Source organism: Grus americana, chromosome 17, assembly GCF_028858705.1.
Source record: "Grus americana isolate bGruAme1 chromosome 17, bGruAme1.mat, whole genome shotgun sequence".
NCBI lineage: Eukaryota > Metazoa > Chordata > Aves > Gruiformes > Gruidae > Grus > Grus americana.
The window spans coordinates 15,132,774-15,152,882 of record NC_072868.1 but is presented as its reverse complement, the minus strand read 5'-3'; the positions used below and the strand labels follow the sequence as shown (position 1 = coordinate 15,152,882).

At 43.6% G+C, this 20,109-nt stretch overlaps 1 protein-coding gene across 7 annotated transcripts in view; it reads right to left on the bottom strand.

The window, feature by feature from the left end:
• Positions 1-20,109, bottom strand: part of LOC129214152 (uncharacterized) — a 113,209-nt gene that overhangs the window by 51,013 nt on the left and 42,087 nt on the right. The window contains exon 1 of one of the 7 annotated variants that reach the window (XM_054845391.1): positions 5,255-5,416. The exons of the other annotated variants lie outside the window; for them this stretch is intronic. Within the exon in view, the coding sequence (XP_054701366.1) occupies positions 5,255-5,290 (36 nt within the window). The 5' untranslated portion in view covers positions 5,291-5,416. Of the gene's footprint in view, positions 1-5,254; positions 5,417-20,109 lie in introns of those variants that run through there. 7 annotated transcript variants of the gene reach the window in all.

The following is a 20,109-nucleotide window of genomic DNA, read 5'->3' as shown; positions in this document are numbered from 1 at the left end:
TTCAATTATCTTCTAGTGATTATCTTCAAATATCTACCAAAATATCTTTGCAGGTAGTACTCAAAACAGAAATTGAGAATGCAGAATTTTAAGTATGACAGTAAGTCTTCTACGCCTGAAAAGTGCACAGTTGAAGTTCTGCGTGGCTGCAGTCGTACACTGACCCACCGTGAGTTATTCCTGTATATGTGTGTATGGACAGAGACCGCAGTGTACACACCGTGCAGTGAACCCTCTCCATTTCTCCTATAGATTGCAAGGATTAAAATGCCAGCTGCCCCATTCATGCTTGGAAGTACACCTGATTAGAGTGCTACAGTGAATGGGCAGGGAAAACATGTACGGAAAGCTTTGCATTACAAAGGCTGGAGGCAGACACCACAACAGAAATGCAGGAGTTCCCAGTATGAACTGGTTTCCAGCTTGTACAAACGCTTTGTGTAATGAATGGCCAACACGTTCAGTTTTCTTTTTTTTTTTTTTGGTGTCCTTATTAAATGAGGTTTACACCCTCTTCCACTGTCATGTTGTTTTCCTCCAAACGTTGGCCCCCACAAAGACAAACTACATAAAAAATGTCAATAAAGTGAATCCTTTCTTTAAAAAAATGTAAGATTATAATGTGATAAGAGACTTGTTTCTCACTGAACATTGTTGTCAGTTGAAATGAATTAAGTGGGCGCAATATGAATTACCTAATAGAGGCAGTTTGCCTCTGACGTAGCTACTACGGGAAGAGTTTCAAAAGCATTTGGGGATAGTTTGACACTAGGCACATTCAGTACGAGAGCAAAACTCCCATTGATTTCAGTGCCCTGCCAGAAACATGCAGTATATGTCCTGAATATATTAAATGGCACTTGATTTCAAAACAATACTTAAGTGTGAATTTACCTAGCAATTTCTTGGTGTGTTGAGGTATAATTTAAATGCTACACTACAAAATGGACTGAAATAGAATAAAGAAGGTGGTTCATACAGAAGTAGTTCGGTTTGTTACTAAAATAATAATGTTCTATGCCTTTAGTTACAGTAATTAAAGTAATCCACAGTGATAAGAACTATTGAGGATTATCATATTTGCTTATTAACATGATGGTCCAATTAATCTTGCGAAGAAACAAAGATTACCAGACTATTTAACAGTGACATCTAATTATTTTGGAGAAAAGCACGCATCTTTCTATCCACAGGCTTATAATCTCATCTTGTGCCCTAACGTCTTGTAAAAGAAAGATACATATCAAGCAAGAATTGGACTGCTAAAACTATTAAATGCTGAACAAGACTCATTTCATTATACTTGAGGTTTATTAAATCATATTAGTTAACACCTGCTAAGCAATAAGTATAAAGCGCAATATAGAAGATGCAACACTGATTTCATGCATGTTTAACTGAGAATCCAGGGTCTCCATGAATTTTACATTAATTAGCTGGAACATTTAAAGAACAAACTCTTCATTATGTTCTAATCAAAACATGGTCTGAGAGCTTAAGGGAAAACCCCAATGAGCATCCATCTGCTGATGTATCACTTCTGACCTAACTTCCCCCCCTCCCACCCCAGAATTCTGGTTTGTTAAATCATTCTAGCAAAATATTTACGTAAAAAGGGGCTATTTCTCCTTGCCACTCTCCTCCTAAACTCTGACAGATTCAGCAGACCATAATCCTTGTCTGTATAAATGCTTTTCCTATGCTCTTAATACTTCTCTACAAAAGTCCACCACATTTTCCCAACAAGATCAGCTTCCTCAGGATCGGTTAAGTTGGACATCTATTTATGCTGAGTCTTTAAGTCCTTAAACTCAGGAAATCATTTCCTTTCAAAAAGAGGCTTGGCAATATTAATTGCGCTCCCAGTTTCAGGAACTCGGACAATATTGAGAATGAAACAAGACAGATGGATCTCCAACCGGCTCAGCAGCAGGAAATTTAACTGAGGGATTTCACCTTTGTATGCGTGCTGAGGAAGACATACCTCAGGATGTACTTCATCCCTGTCCCACGGGCATTTCTTATCCTCTTTGTTTAATGGGCTACTTCCCGCTATGTAGCGAACATAGGAAAATTCAGTGCAGCCTCCCTGGGTCTTTAGATCTTGTCTTGTACAAGAAACACGTTCCCAAGCTTTGAGGTGTTTTTAGATGGATCAAGGAAAAGGGAGCTCCGATTCCCACAAAGGCTGTTTCCATATTGATGCTTTAATCTGCTGACAAGTGATTCTGGCTTTAAGTATAGGTGCAGTACCAAGGTAATAGCACATCTCATCCAGCAGATCTAGATCTAGATATACAGCACAACTCACGCAGCACATATAGATATATAGCACATCTCATCCAGCAGATCTAGATATAGATGATATACAGCACAACTCACGCAGCACATATAGATATATAGCACATCTCATCCAGCAGATCTAGATATAGATGATATACAGCACAACTCACGCAGCACATATAGATATATAGCACATCTCATCCAGCAGTTCTGCAGAACCCACAGATGCCCAGGTACAAAACACCAGCAGGACCAAGGAAGCTGAACTGTCTCACAAGTCCTCTGCACTGGTTGACATTTGATGTTAACTGCAAGGGACAGACTGGTCTGATCCACACCCGTGCTGGGCTGACCACCCAGTATGTACAGTCAAGGTGCTGGAAGCCCCAGTAGATCAGCAGAACATCAGATCTCTGATTTGTAGCCTAACAAAAATAGCCCATCTCGGAGGCTACAAGAGCCGCTCCTGAGGGTGAGTACATGTTCATGAATATACATCTCAGAAGATATGGAATCATTTGGCCATATTTAAATGGAATTGATCCCTTGGCAAATATACAGTGGAAATCTGCTTTAAGCTACCTTGGAAGAGACTAGGGAGGGGTGAGGGGGAAGAGAAAATCATCACCTAAGAGAAGTGGCCTTTAACAAAATGTCTAATGAAAATTGTATGGGAAAGCCATGGGGATCAAGTACTTAAAAGTCATTGATTAAAGTATAGCAGGGTGGAAAAGCACAAGGGCTGACAACCATTCCACCTTGCACCGTCATCTTACCCGCTCTCAGAAGACTTAGATGAAAAGCCTCAGGAAGACATATAGTCAAGGTTTAAAAGGAGTTCACAAAAAGTTTAACACACACATTTTTCTCAGGTGCCATTTAGTTTTGCAAATATTTTGGTGATCGTACAACCTGAGCTTTGCACATATGCGTTATTGCGGGCCTTGGGGAGGGAAAGAAAGGGAAAAGTGGCACCATCTGGTTACGGTTTCCTGTTTTCTGATTCTCATTCATATAAGCCCTTTCTGGTAGCAAACACTTGGTTATTTCCACATCTGTGCTGCCCCTGACCTCCCCGGCAGTACCTGAAGTAAGAAATAAGAGCAACGATTCATCAGCTGCAGCTCAGGCTGGCACGTCAGTGCCCAGCAATAAACACACGAGCTGCAGGCAGCAGAGAAAGGGGAAAACTCCCAGGCAGGATTTGTGCCTTCTCAACACCACTGTCATCAACAGCTTCTCCAAATAGATCCCAGCATGTCGTTACACTGAATGGTGCCAGATGGGACCGGCAATTTTATTACGCTTCAGGTGCTGTTACTTCAGGTGAAGCAATTAGTATCTGTCAAGCTGAATGACTGTGCCTTTGGATCCCCTGTTACACTGCCCTCCACAAGAGCTTCAAAGGCCAAGGAGGAGGATGGTGTATGGAGGTAACCAAAGATCTGGCCAGTGCCCTTTTCCTCTTTAACAAACCAAACAACAATAAAAAGGTTTCACCCTGGTTTATGAAATTGTTCTGAGTTTGTTGCTGTGGTTTAACCCCAGCCGGCAACCAAGCCCCACGCAGCCGCTCAGTGGGAAGGGGGGAGAATCGGAAGGGTAACGGCGAGAAAACTCCTGGGCTGAGATAAAGACAGTTTAACAGGTAAAGCAAACGCCATGCACGCAAGCAAAGCAAACCCAGGAATTCCTTCCCCACGTCCCATGGCAGGCAGGAGTTCAGCCATCCCCAGGACAGCAGGGCTCCATCACGCGTAACGGTGACTTGGGCAGACAAGCGCCATCACTCTGAATGTCCCTCTTCCCCTCCTTCCTCTTGCCCCAGCTCCTTATATGCCAAGCTTGACGTCATATGGTATGGGACATCCCTTTGGTCATCAGGGTCAGCTGTCCTGGCTGTGTCCCCCCCAATTCTTTGCGCACCCCCAGCTACTCGCCGGTGTGGTGAGGAGCAGAAAGGCCTTGGCTCTGTGCAAGGACTGCTCAGCAGGAACGAGAACATCCCTGTGGTAGCAGCACCGTTTCCAGCACAAATCCAAAGCACAGCCCCGTACCAGCTATAGAGAAAATTAACTCCATCCTAGCCAAAACTGGCACAGTTTATCTAGAGCCTTGCCTAGAAAGTCATTCCAATGAACATCTCATACTTCTCGGTGAAAAAGGGGAATCATGCAAACGGGGCTGGATTCCGCCCAGCTCTCGCGTTCTGCTCAAAGCACGCAGTACTTACTAGCCAAGCCGCCCTCGGTGGCTGCCCAGGGCTAACTCAGACCACTCCACCACACCTTCTCAGCCTACACCTAACGCAATCATTCTTTCTCCTAATCGCTCTTCACTCCAGGTCACGCACCAGGGAATCTCCGCCAATACGTGCTGTCAGCTGTCCTACTTAGAGGGGAGTTTTCCACTGCTTAATTCTCCAGATACACACAAGTATGGAAACGAGCGGAACGCTACGACGACTGTGTACCCAGCAGGCACTCTCAGACAAATTCAACAGTGCTGCAAGCTGATGTATATTCAATTCTGGCATATCAATCACTTTAAATTCCAATATGATTATCAAAAGACTGTATTTGCTTATAATATAAACCACTTTTTTCCCACTCCAATTACCTTATGGAAATTTTTAACGCAGATAATATATAGTATTAATAAATCCTCTCTAACATGGCAAGACTGATTTTCTCTCTTTGTCCCTTTCTTTGTATCAGGAAAACCTCACGCATTTCAACTTTCTTAAGAATAAAGCACAGAAAAACATCGTTTCATAGGCATCCTCTGCAAACACTTTCTGATATATCAGACCAGCCTGAGCTCATATCACATAATAATCAATTACATTAAACAATCTACTGCAAATTCCTTGCCACAAAATAGAAAGTCATTTCCAGTTTCTGATATGCCATCTCTTCAGCTACGCACAACGAACAGCACTTTCACGCAAGCCGTAAGTTTCTGCCTTTACCTGTGAAAAAGTGTCTTGTGTTCTTGTATTATCCATGTCCGTGAAAATTCTATTTGTTTCATCAGTATCCCATAAGGTTGCAAACTATAGTTTATTCATGACTCACACCTGCTTTTCCACAGCTCGGTTCTCGTTCTTTCTCTCTGCTTCTCTCTCTCTCTTATGAAATCTTGCAGCCAATGGCTTTTATTAAGTGTTACTTCCTTTTATGCTGAGAACTGAAAGAAACAATAATGAAGCTTTGCTTCCTTATGGCAGCTTGTGAAAAGACAAAAAAGTAGAAGCTGTTTGTTTGCTTTTCCTGAGCCGATATTTATGTTCTAGCGACTTCCTGAAATCACTGAGCCATGAATGCTGAAATTACGATTTATTACCGTACACTGAATCTATCTGAACACCCAAATTTCATACCAAAGGCAACAAAGTTTGCCTGAGGAATTACAAATACAATGCTCAATTTTCACAGCAATATTTTTATGCACGGCAGCAATCTTTAACATGTGTCTTCAAACTCCAGCGCGAATATGTGCATATTGGATGAAAGCGCAAAGGCACCTGCAGGTTAATGTACAAGATTCCTGTAAAGATAAACAGCATTTTAAACTTTGCCTTTGCTGTCTGTACTGGAGGAGAGCATCTAGCGATGAGAAGAGGGAATTCACAGTAAGGCATTCCTGAAACCAAACCCCGGCTCTGATAAAAATTATTCAGCGGCTCCAGAGAAACTGTACCTCGGTTTCCCCACCTATACACAGTGACTTCTGTTATGACACAAAAACATATAGAAATTAAGGCAGAGATTAAAAGTTCTGAGGAGCCAGGGCTGGAAGGTGGACTCCATATTTTGAGATTCCTTCTCCTCCAAATAGAGGTGAAAGGGAAAATCAAAAGCCATTAAGTATCTCCCGCAGAGTAAATTCTTTAAAAAGTGAATAGAATTGAAGCGTAGTGTTTTGATGATGGGTTTCCTTCCTCCGCTAGCCTAGAAGCAATGTTTGAACAGAAGCAGCACAGGGAGAGGAAGTTGAGCGGTTCAGTGCAGGAGAGCATCAATGGAGCGCTCTGGGGCTGCCTGGCCCGCCCCACGTACCCACGCGTGCAAATCCCACCCGCTCCTTCACTGACACACCTCTGGACCTTCTGCTGAGGAGCTCGGCTGGCTTATCTGCCAGGGCTCAGCCAAAAGACAGCACTGCAAAAGTAAGAGGCAAGTGCAGGCAGCCTGAATTCGGGCTGGAAGCCGGAGAGAAGTTACGGAGAGCAGCGTGGTGCAGAGTTGGCCAAGCCATTCACCGTGCAGGCAGGTCCAGATCCGAACCCCGCGCTAAGGGCGGCCTCAGACGGATGGACAGGATTCACCAGCCTCACCGTCAAGAGCCTTTAAGCTCGCACTTGCTAAACACTGTGGATGGACCCAAGAAAGACCATAAGAGTAAATGTGCGGGAGGGAAAGGATTAGGGATGAGTTCTCCCAAGGTTACTTGAGGCAATGCAAATGAAAAGGAAGGTCAATCTATGCTAATATAAACAGGTTTTAATCATTTGAACTGATTAAAAAATAAGCCCTATTCTTTGAAAGAATGTTAGCTTAACAAAGGCCAATAATGTGACAGGGCCTGACTAAGTCTGGGTCTTCTAAAGAAATATTTAATAAAAGACTGTCTTTTTCTTTCAGTGCTCGCAATTCTGACTATTCTATGTCCAGCATGACAGGATGGAAATTTTTCACTAAACTGGAAAAAGAAATTATGGGAAACATGTTTCTTTGACAGCTATCTTAAGTCATTTGGTTAACATAAAATAGCAACTATTCACTCAGAATTCAATTTCTAGTATTGACCTATTCTACTTTAGAGTCCTCAGCCCTTGAGGAACTATGATTTTCTTTTTAAATTAAAGAATCCCAAGGAACTTCTTTTTACAATGTGATTATAGCGCCACAGAACATTTTAGAATGGGGAAATGACAAGTTTCTTGTACAAAAGTTCTGCAGAGATAGTAGCTGGTCTTCTCCCCCCCAGTGCCTGCTGAACAGCACGTTCTGCGAGGTTACAAAGTCTGCGAGAGAGCAGTTAATCGGAGTGGAGCTCAACTGCTACTTTGAGAGCAAACATTTTTCAATTAATCTGAAGTCGTTAATTACACCTTCCCTTAATAAAGGCTCTGGTGTAATTTTCTTTTTTTCTTCTCAATTAGTCAATTCAATCACATGCTAGAAGCACGTGCTGCAGCAAACACATGGGAAAATTCAGTACTTAAATAAACTACTCTCCAGTGAAGACGAAAAGAATGGGGAAAAGGGTTCTGAACCAACGTGGAAGAACAAGAACACTTTGTGCACAGTCTGACAGACGCACAAGGTAAATGTGTTGTACCAGCAACGTACGTTTTACTGACTTCACGTGCCAGAAATCAGAGATTCTCCTACCTGCTTTTTAAAATGCTAAATCCCCAGGAGTTTTCCAACAGCATGTTGTGGATAACCCTGTGTGAACTCATTATTTTGTGCTTTTTGTGGAAGTTTAAAAAAAAAAAATCCTATGACAAGTATGTTTTTAATCAACCTGAAATATTTGTTTAATAGGCAGAAGTCAAAAAAACATGTGTCCCTCCTTTTTCATTTCATTAAGGAATTTTCTTAAACATTTTCATACCCAAGAAAAGGACACCATTAAATAAGTCATTTCAGGTTAAAAAATGAGACTTTGACTGAAATTATTCTTTAAAAAAAGAAAAAGCTTTAACTTACTGGAAACATTTTTGCCTCTCATTCAAGCACAAACATTTCAGCAGAGCTGGAATGCTCTCACAAAATATTTCAGAGTTGAAAAACAAAGCCTTTCACCGGGAACTTGCTTCACCTCAAAATTACTGCCTAAACCTGTTTTATAAGTGGGCTCTTGCTTTTTTTTCTGTGGAACAGTGCTGAAAAAGAGAGGGAGCCAGAGCTCCTAATGGCTCCGTCATGTAACGCGGGGTTTTGACCTAGTACGACAGCGAGCATACCGAGGGACTTAATCAGCAGAAAGTGATGTGGGGAAACATGCTGAAGGTAAACCAAGGAAAAAGAACTAGAGGGGAAAAAAGATGAGTAACTGAAGAGAGAACAGTTCAGTTTTCTAATAGCAGGAGGAAGAAAAGAAGAAAAGGCTGAAAGGACCAGAAAGGGTAGAGTATCTACTCCAAAGGAAGCATATTGCAATTGTAAGTGTCATTTCTTAGACTAGGTTAATGGGTACATCAAGCAACTAACTGAGATATCGGATAAAAAACATCCTGACATTAAGGGTTGGCACGATAAAGGGCTTACGTGTACTGCTCAGGGACCAAAGGAGAGAACGTGCCTTGAACTGCAAGCACAAAGAGAAAAACGGTGCCCTGAGCACAGCCTGGATCTCCACAGCGAGAAGAGATGGCAGCTTGGGAGACACTCCTCGGTGCAAGGAGAGCAGCAGAAAAATAACCAACCTGTAGAACGCTGGGCTTGTGCTTTAGATTAGATGTTTGCAGTCGGCCATCCGTCTGTCTGTCTGTCTGGCCATCCTCCCATGCACTCGCTCGCTCCTCCTGCCATGGAAACTTCACGGTTTGGGGGCTTTCACTAATTTTATCTGAGTTGCTATTTTCAATCTACCAGTTTGGCAGCCCCGGGAGACTGACACCTTCCGTTTACGACGGGAGCTGCCCTGCCAGGGTGCTCCAGCCCACGGCCGAGAGCCCCTCAGCCAGATGCCCCGTGCCTCCTGGGAAGTCGGCGGTGCCAAGGAGCAGAGCTGGGAATCGCTGAGGGGACAGGGGGTAAGGGAGGAGTGCTCAGCATGGTCCTTCTCACACCTGAAAGTGATAATTGTCTTACACGCACCTTTCTTTTTAAAGAGACAGAAAGCATTTGTGGCTATATTGCAGGGGTTATTTAGATTTTCAGGATGAATAGAGCCCCTTCTTTCCCTCTCCCCCAAATGATTGCTGAGAACAGCAGAAGGCCACTGATGAATATTTCCTATGGCCTGTCATCGCACACGGCTTCACAGCTCAAAAAAGAACGTCAGGAAGGGCTCCTTGTGCCTTGCACTTGTGAATGGCTCATTCCTCCCCACTGTACTTTCAAAGCCCCGCTAAGACAGCCTGGAAAGCCTGGATACAGATCAGCCAGGTATCCCGGTTCCCAGCTGCCTGCATTGGTGAGGTTCAGCCCTGCTCCAGAGAGAAGCTGTTTCCCTGCCAGGAGGTGAAGGTCACTTTTTTCTGTTTCTACCAGCATCTAGAAGGAGTTGGTCTGGACTCGGAGCCCGTTTGGTAACCGCTTGTCCTGCCCTTATGGATTCCTGCAGCGGGACTGCGCTGCAGGGAGTGGGATCGGCACGCTGGAGAAGCGCAAGAGGCAGGATACGATCGGGAAATCAGACGTTGGCTCCCTGTAAAAAGCAGAATTAAATTCCCTACAAGAGGTGCCAGGACTCGAGCGTGCCCCTGCGTGGGGAGCTCGGCAGTGGGAGCCGCTCTCCGTACGCGGCCCCAAGCAGAGCGGCAGGTCAGCGCCAGGAGCTCCTGGGACTGGGCACAGGGAAATAAAGGTGTGTACCAAAAGGCAAACGAGAACTTGCAGGAAACAGAGGAAGGGCAGGGAGGAGATTTATTATTTCCCCCCCCCCCAAGTCATTCTGCCTCTGTAGGCGCAGGTGAGCAAAACACGCTGAAATCAGCATTTCCCTCAACGGTCTTTGAATTCGTGGAAGAAATTTGGCTCAGTGAAGAAGCCAAAAAAGTATCAAAATAGAAATCCTTAGCAATTCAAAAAGAGAACGTTATTAAATTACATCACATAAATCACTTAAATATCACCTCTACTTTTTAACATAAGCAAAAATCCAGTATTTTGATGCAAAGGAGATCTTTTGGGCTGAAGCAAACACTCTTTTCTTCATTTCACACGATGCATAGCGTGACTGTACCAACAAGTTCTGAACGAAACCCAAAAACCAACCACACATGTTACAAGGAAAGCCCATTTCAGAGGGGTTTGTCTTTTCTATTTTCCCAGTGAATATCTAGTGCAGAAATTGATGGTATTGCAAATTTTAGGTATTTCTATTTGACCTAATTTTGATCCTGGTTTTAAGCAAGAAAAATATTTACGCACAACAGATTATGCTACACTGAACTGGAAGATCCCCTGTGCATTGCATGCAAGAAGAAAAAAATGGAGAGGGGGGTGAATAGAAGATGAATAATTTAAAATTAAAACTTCTGACAAGCGAGTGAGTCTGTGAAACTAAATTCATGTCGAGAGTGACATCTAGTGATGCTCAGTACGCGATCCTTGCACAAATACTGCCGTTTTCTGCGGTATTCTCACCCATAAATCCTTCCCAAGGTACACCGCTTTATACATCCTAGCTTCTTTGATGTCTCTGTAAATTTCTTCTTAAACTGTAAGCAGAAATAATATATTTCAATGTGAAAAATGAACAGTTTACATTCAACTATTCCTGTTGAAATCAGACTCATATCCAAAACCCAGTCCAGCCTTTCCTGGCAGGGTCAAGAAAGAGCATGCTCCGGACCTGAGAGTACAGAATGTATGAATTTCATCTCATTTTTATTACATAGTTCATAGCTGTGGTTTTGAAATAAAGCCCAAGGGAGAGAGGAGAGAGCTGGGAGGGATGCGGTGGCTGGGACGGGACAGTCGGCGTGGCGGTAGGTCCAACCCAGCAGGACACTCAGATGCCCGGGGACCATCAGCCTGCAAGGAGGCACCGGCCTCATGCAGCAGAAGCCCATGCCAGTCACACTACCTGGACATGTGGCAAATTCAAACATTTTCTATATGTTTCACCAGAAATAACATAAATCTTTTCCCCTGAAACGTGAGTTTAAAATTTTTTCAGGTAATTTGAGTTAATTTTGTAATTAATTCAAGCTGCACATTTTGCCTGAATAGTGGGAGAACCCAGAAAAGAAAAACAAAAAAAGCCAGGAACTAGAAGATGGAGATAATACGTCTGTTCGTTAAAATGGGGAAGTAGGAACATGGTGCCTAATTGATAGACGTGTCGGGTTTTTGCTTCTTTTATAAAAGCAAATATTCTTTTCTCATTCTTCACTTTTTTGTACAATACATTTTGCAAAACATAGCAGCAGTTTGATACATAAATAAAGCAAATCAGTAATTAGCAACAGAGCTATTAGTTGTTCCTTTATGAACTGGTGATGCACAAACTACTTAGTTGCTGAATTTCGAACAACAAAATGTTTCCAGCAGTCTTCTGCCTTTGATAGTTGTTCGTTGTCACCATCCAGAAAAGAAAAGAAACAACCCACATGTTTCTAAAAATAACGGTTCTTCATCTACCCCAGCAATTGCCTTTGAGCTTTCCACTGCGCACAACAAACATTAATAAAGGAGATGTCAGAGCAGCGCTCCCGCCGCATCCCTGCCGTGCCCAGGTCCTTCTGGAGGCTCTGCTGGGTGGGGAGGAGGGGACGTGCTCAGCTCCAGACGACACTGACCGAGGAGAGGAGAGGAGAGGAGAGGAGAGGAGAGGAGAGGAGAGGAGAGGAGAGGAGAGGAGAGGAGAGGAGAGGGCCACGCTGCCCCATCCCAGCAGCAGCCACCGCATCTGCTGTCCCCTCTGCCTCCCGCAGCCCAGAGGGGCCGGGATCACCTGCCTGAAAGGGGTGATCTAACCCTGACAAGGACAACTTTGTAAAATTGTGATGAAGCACCATAAAACCAAGCCGTGCTTGCCGTGAAAAGTTCCTCCCAAGTTTAGTTAAAGCTCGATGGCCTTTAGCCTGCGCTGCTCACACCTGCGTGTCCCACAGCCCGCGCTGTAGAGTCAAGAAAGCTTTGCTGAAGTTGATGATGCTACACCAATTTATATTTTAACTCATCTTTCAACTACCTACAACATATCTCATGCAAAGTTCTAGACCTCTGAATGTCACTGGTGATCTCGCCTTGTCCATACTGATGCTGTATCCAGTGATGCACCCTAAAGCTAAGCAACTTAAAAAACCACATTATTCCAAGTGTTTTTTAAAAAACAAATCAGTGACAGCTCTATATATTTACTCTTCTGTGACACAAGATGGCACCAGACACTACCTTAATTTCAGGCATCAAAAGCGGACGATCAGAGCAGTTTAAAACTGAAGAGCGGTATATACAGCTTTAGACGAGGCGAGTCAGGATACGATGGATCTCCAGTGGTGGTGTCCAGGGTATCCACCAGCTCGCGGGAACGGATGAGGTACAGCAGGGGCAAGCGGTAAATGCCGAAGGGTTTGAAATATCAAGAAATTGGCTGTGGAATGAAAAAGAGCTAAAGAAATCCTGGTTCTTCGAGAGCTGTGAGACATGGCTGCACCCCCCTGGGTGAGGTGCAGGGGGGCAGAGGAGCCAGCATCCTCCGTACTCCGGGATGGCCTTTTCATCCTGGAAAGAGCTCTGACAGAAGGATGCTCTTTCTCCTGCAACCTCCTTTTGAAACTTCAGTCCTTTCATCAATCAAAAAAGATATTTGGGTTTTGACAACAGGGAACATTGAAAAAAGAAGACAGGAGATTGAGGCTGCCTCCTGCCTTCCCCCCCATTTCATTCCGGCCACCGCACCATGTACCAGGACAGCACTAACACAGCCGCCGCCTCTGTTTTCAGCCTTGCTTAGCAAATGAGAGGGTAAGAATAAAGCAAAATAAAGCAAAAGGCTTCCCCACACAACCGCTATGTCTAGCCTAAGTGATGTTGTTGGCTGAAGCTGCACACGCAGTTGTCCGCCCGCGCTGTACACATGGTCAGTCCCATTGCGGGCTTTACACAGAGCGTTCAAACATCACGAGCAAGCGTTCACTGGCATCCTTTATACACACAGTGCTGTAATTTTAAGCTCAAGAGAGGCACAAACTTTAGCAAGCGCATTTGCAAGCCCAGCTTTTCTGAAGAGGGGGCTGTTACACGTCACTAAACTCAGCGAACACAAGTGGGTTCCTTGGTGCTGGCTGTAAAAACGATTGACAAAATTGGTGTTTGAATGAGGAATTTCATTGAAGCCAAACTTGCCTTTGAGCAGCCTCTTTTGGCACAGCCTCTGAAAGAGCATCCCCGTGAAAACAGGCTTGCGGGCACAGTCCTGGGCAGCAGCAGAAATAGAAAACTGCAACGGGCTAAATCGAGACCCTGCCCTGCCCGTTTTCCCTCCAGGAAGTATTCGTCATTACCCTCTGCTTTACAACGTAGGGAGCACTCAGCTGCGCTCTCTCCTGTATTTTTAACCATAGCTGTTATCTAGAAACCTTAGCCACCGATGTTTGCCAGTGGCAGGTTACTACTAAGAGCTTTTTGAAACTCCAACCTCGGCGCCACTGAATTATTCATCATCAGGCTATTTGCTGGGCAATGGAAAGCGCAAGGGCAAGCCTGCAGAGCTCGGCCTCACTTCTCACTTAATACGGAAAACGAAGGAAGAGACTTCAAGAAAAATACCTGCCCAGCTACAGAGGAGGAAAGATGAAGCTCAGGCTCACAGACTGCATGAGCTTGCCTCGTCTGCTTTTCCTGGAGTGAGAGGGAAAGGAGAGCTGCTTCTGGGGGGAAAAGAAAAAAAGAAGTATTTTCTGGTTAAGATACAGGAATGAGGTACCCTGGCACTGAATCTCACATCTCCACTGCAAAATGGTAAAAGCAGTATTTTATTCCCCTTCCTGCTCTGACATTTAATTAGCGAGTGCAGGAACGATGACCCACGAGGCAGGGGTGTATTTATAGCAGTGAGAGATCTCCAACACCCTGCTCGCACGTGGGCCCTCCGCGCAGTCCGCACACGCCTTTCAGGCTGGCATCGCTTGGAGGAGGAAAGGCAGCGTTGGCTCACAAAGAAAATCCTTAGTAATATTACGCCTATATATTGTTAATATATTGCATTTAGACACGTTTTTCTGTGCATGAATATATATTAATTAATAACAACCAGTCCAGAAGACAAAGGGAATAGTAGAGCACAGATTCGAAGTGACTGGAATCAGGGGAAGGGGTTTGAAGGTTCGCTCTGTCCCTCTGCAAAAGTTTGCTGGGTAGTGACACAATTTCCTACAGGTGAGGGAGCTCCTGAGGTCAGGCTGCTTTGGGTTAGGGTTCCGGCACCTGCGTCCTCTGAGGCGCTGGCCGAGAAGCTCAAGGTTAAAAAAAGTTCTCAGAAGTTTCTAAGCAGTCAACAAATGTGCCCTTGGTGAATTCAGCTGGAGTTTAATTATTTCTGCCATCAGAACTTGTGTAAGATGAGTGATAGATGTAACCTTTTCATAACTGGTAATTAAAATTAAAGGATCGGTTCTGATAGCTCCTGTCACTGTCTTTGAGAGAGAAGCAATCTTGCAGGAGCATGCTCTGCATCTGGAAAGAGGAACCCACCCATCCCATGGCCTTTCCCACTGATTTCGGGAAAATCCCACGCACTGAAATGTGAACTGAGAGCCAAGTAAACACTTGTGGGACTTTTGTCCCTACTTTTTTTTTCCTCCTTTTTTTTTTTTTTTTTTTTTTTAATTCAAGATGGCTTAGCCAGCCAAGGATGTTTCTTCTGCGGTCTCCGCGTGGGGCCACACACAAGGTGGCAGACACACAAGTAGACATCATTTTAAACAGTCTGGAACTGGGACTTCTGCAGGTCTAGGAGTGGCTGGAGACAGGCACAGCACACAGTCCATCTCTAGCATGTAAGGAGTGGCAACAGCAGGGGAAAAAAGCTTCGATTTTCTGGTTGAGGGGGGCGTCTGTCCTTCTTGTATGAGAATTTTGTCTGCAAGGAAGCAACACTGGACTCCAAGTACAGCAACAAATTGAGGCACTCTAAGCATTAGCAGAACAATCTATCCCAACGTCCAGCCAGCCACAGCGTCTGACAGCTCGCTAACATCATCTTTAAAGCTTGGCAGTCTCCAAAGCCTTACAGTTATCTATAGTGCCAGGCATGAGGTCAGTCGGCAGCATTAGGCTATTAGGCTTTAAAAGGCCAAATGCACCCACTGCTCAGCCCCAGCACCGCGGGACAGTGAGATTTATGAAGACGAGGGCTTCCAGGGAGATGAGGAAGATATTCCAGGGATTCTTGGCACTGATGAAGCTGAATAGCAGAATGCAGCTGGCTCAATCACGTCTGCTTGTCTTCCACTCCATAAATGAGAGGACAAAACTGATACTGAGTGTTATTAGTCTAAAGCACTTAACATCCCTTGAATATGACAAAGCACCTGCAGGTGCTGGTAAGTATTTTGCAATCAGGTCTGCTTTGTCTCCTTTTACCCTTGGATGAGAAAGAAAATTGTATATAGTGTCCAAAACTTGAGTCTGTTCAAATTAACCTGTTAACTGGCTGAAATTATAGAAACACTCATCTGAAAGCCACCTCATCGCAATCGCTATTACATGTTCCTTTTCCTCGCTAATCACAAAGGTTGGCAGGCTGCCTCTTCATTTGCAGTGCAGGTGCTTTTTGCTCCAGCCAGGGTTGAAAGAAAATTCAGCGGGTCACATCCTAGATGACTCAAACTGGTAGTGCTCTGCTTCAACAGGGTTTCAGCTGGTAGTATCAGGTGAGGATCTGCTCTTCCACTTTGAAAATCTCTTCCCATAATCTGATACAGACACACGCGACTTCCAGTGACCTCAGCTGATGTCAGATTCATTCTTGCCTCAGGTCATAGTGAGCCTCAGACTATAAAATAACATTTGTTATTAGCTATGGACACAACTGTGAAGTGTATGAACTACAACTTCTTGGAAGAACACAATTGAAATCTTTCCAATATTGCATCCAATATCTAATATTGGAAGTGATTCTGCGGTCTGTGAATCTGACAGTACTAAAAATGCTCTTAGAAAGCTGTTACCCTAAGACATTCAAGAAGAGCAAAGCACTTTAGTAGACACCACTTAATCATCTGTTTACAGCGGAGTCATTGTATGCCCTCTTTGCCAGATTCTGGTGAGGCAGTTTTGTCAGAATTTGATAATCTCCAAGTAAAAAAAACCAGCCCAAACCACATTTCCACTATTTATCATAACTGGTGATATCTTCAGCATTTCAGTGAAAAATACTAAACAGTTTTTTTCCTGAACTAAGTCAGTACTCTAGAGGTTCATGATCTACAAGTCATTTGGTTGAAGTTTAATTTATTGCATTTGTCAAGTATTCTATTATCAAAACCTAAAGCTCTACTAAGGCAGCTCTTCAGCATCAAAGAACTCTGTATGTCAGTAGAGAGCTGAGTAATCATCATGAAGTTCCCAGATGATGAATTCAAACACATGTTTACAGATATTTCCAAATCAAAGCCCGTAAAATAATGGTCACTCCAGCAATGTGCATAGAATTCAAAAACCACATACTTTGCTTTTGCTTTGCTAAGATAAAATATTTTTTCTGTTAAGTCCTTTTCAGTAAAGAATAAAATGAAGGAGAGGTCTTCAAGAGTGTTTCACTCACTGTTTTGGCTACTTGGAAGTGCAGGAGAGCAGTAATTACCTGCTGCATGAGAGCAGCCACCTGTTTATTATCCTCTAACTTCCTTTAAAATTTCCATTTCTGTCTGGCACACGCTAGTGTTGAAAACAAGTGAAAAGAAAGCAAAACGATACGCATTTGTCAGCAATTATCAGCTTGAATCTCATGACAAGCGTTAAACAAGGTTTTTCATTCAACGACATCACAAGGGAATTCTCTCTAGAAAACTCCATTATCCACACTTAGCAGTAAATGTTACTTTCTCTTTACCTTTCCCTGAAGATTAAATAGTTTAAGTAGTGAAAAAACCTTGCAATATTAACGGCTTTGTAAACTATGAGGTTTTTACCAAAGAAAATGGTTCATTTCTGCTGGTAGTTAAACCAGCTAAATCTTTTCTTTGACTTCATCACAGCTAATATTTCATTAATTGTGCTGACATCCTCTTATTTATAGCTGCTTTTTTTTTTTCTTCTTAGAAAGGGAGATATTTTAGGGTAAAATGATGAGATAAAGAACACGAATTAAAGCCTCCTCGGTACGAGACATCCTGATAGATCTAATTTCCACATTTCACCCATTTCATCTTTGTGGGCTTGGCGTGGGTTGCCCTGACATTTTAGAAGGGCTACTCATCGTCCTTCTAAGGATCCATCTGCTTGAGATGAAGCATCCATAACAGTCATCACCATTATTACAGCCTCATGGACTAGGGAATCATTTTAAGGTTGGAAGCCTCAGCTAGCGAGGGACGGCCCTGGCATTGGCAGATAACAAAGATGATGGCAAGCGTGTATTAGAGGATACCGTTAAAGACATGGTCTGCTAGTTCACAGAGCTCTGTGCTGCCCTGAAAGCACAGGGCAGAGCCCTCACAAATCAAGGCTTATGCTGGTGATGTGTGAAAACATGAACCTGAAGACAAACTGTCTCGTTTTTCCAGGCAAAGGAATGGAAATTAGGTCTTGCACATGCTGGGCAAGAGCTCCAATCAGTAGCCCGGAATACAAATCAGCAAGGATGTATTTTCTTCTGAAGCCATTCTAAAAGGAGGTGGTCATTGCTAAATACTGTCAAATCTGGTCACAGGGATAGAGTGCAGCAACGAGAGAGTGTCTGTCCCGCTGGCTTAGGGATCCTGGTCAGGCTTAGCCCCAAGTCGCTCTGTCAGCCAAACCTGAGACGTGCACAGGCTGAGGAGACGCAGAAATCTTTAGTATCTAAAAATCTTCAGGGTCAAAATGCTGGTGCTGACCGAGTTCAAATGCCTCCACAGTTGGGGAGATATTTTCATAATGAAATTCAATGTTCGTTTTTTGCAATCTGGCCTTCAAGCTGCTAAAACGTTTCATTTTTATGAGGTTTTAAATTATTGTTTATAGAAGCACAGAAGGGCATTTCCCTGAATAAAAACTTACTTAGGTCACACTTGTTTAAAGAATTGGTTTTCATTGTAGCAGTCTACCCAAGTGCTGGTATTTGCATACAGAACCAATGCAAGATTTGAACTCATTTCAAAAGATTTCTATTGCTCAGCTAAGCAAGACCCTGAAGACCATCTCCACAATCCACCTCCAGTAAATCACTCTGGAGGCTGAAGAGTTCTGCTGTATTCAGAATCAGAGCATAGGAGGTTAAGTTCTCATAGTAAAACAAGCATAAAAATCACCCCTTGCCTCTATAAACTTTTGGGTGTGTGAAGAATCACGATAAGAAATATATTAACAACAAAAATCAGAAGGGAGGGATAATTCTGGAGGCCAAAACCACAGAGGTTTCTTACCACCTATTTGATCATTACAAATACGACAGTCTAACTGAATCAAAGTCATGCCAAATTGGTGAAACACACAGATTCCTCTCCATCTATGAGGAACAACACGGTTCGGGGATTTGGGGCTGGAAGCTGAAAGAATAGAACAGGAGAAGGAGGCGATATAATTATCAGTGATAGGTGATACAGCAAGGGACTGAACTTAATGCTGCAAGAGATGTTTTTCCTTCCCCTGCACCTATTCTCCTCTGACCTATGGCCCCAGCTGCTGTCTGACTTAAACATGGCATCAGGAACTACAGAGAGTAGGTGACAGTTGCATAGCAACTACAGGGACAGAAACCAAGGACTTCTCTCGTTCAGCACAGCACAAGATTAAAAAACAATGTCGATAAAAACCAAACTCACTGTTGAAATTATGTCCAGGGAATAAACAAGAACACAGCAGAAAGACAACACGGCTCTCTGGGCATCAAATAAACGTACTCTCACAACACTTGGAGAGAGGCTATGAAATGTGACATTCATCGTGGACTGCAGAGCCCAAGACAGGAGGTGAGAAGGGTATTTTACCGATTTAAAACAGATGACGACTCTTTCTGTGCATTAACAGAGTTGCAATGAAACATTCAGATGCGCCATGAGCTTGCTGGTTCATCATGACCCAGCAAAACCCAAAGATCCAAAACCTCGACTGGTCCCACCCAAGCTGCATGACTTCCATCACGGATCTCCTCTGAGCAGCACTCCTCAGCACATCCCAGGCAGCAGTTTGAAGTTTTCCCTCGAGGCCTGGGGTATAAGCAGTGAGAACAGCTATGCGCGAGGCAAAATTTGGGGAGTACACACAGACATCTCATGTCTTTAACGTTCCAGTTTCCTCTTCACCAGGTTCTGGTGGAGGGAGGACCTAAACCAAGTATTATTTCATTTTATATGCCCTGGGTTGCAACAATCACCGTGGCTCTGCTCCCCTACCCAAGACAAGTGGACTTCACTATCTAGGAGACTGAGGATATAAATGTCTCATTTTAGTACATTTTAATAAGCTGCCACTGCTCAGATGTAATGTAGCAATAGTCAGGATGTAAATCCACTGCAAGACCGTGGCAGATGTTAGAACAACGTGTTTTGCACTGCACAGACACAATCACTAACCATATCTCTGGAAATGAAGCAGGAACCAACAGCTGAGAAGCAGCAACTTCTCATATGTTATTGCAAAATATATTGCAAAATTTCAGATCGCATAGGTTTTCCAATACTGAGCAGAGAAATCCCCTTGCACCTTTGAAAGTAAGACGTAACATGTTGCTGCCTTTTGTACAAACACAGCCTCTTCACATTTTTGCAAAGACCTTAGAGTCAGTTTGAGCTTGCAATCAGATACATGAGGCTCCAGCCCACTGTTTTTAGCACTTAATGGCAAAGCTAATAGTGCCATTAATCCACTTTGGTATATAACATTCAATTTCCACTTCAGATTGCATCTCAGTGCAAATGGTAGCTTGATTCCTGCTGCCAGATACATTCAGAAATTCATGATGAAACACATTTAATAACTTCTTCTCAGTGGA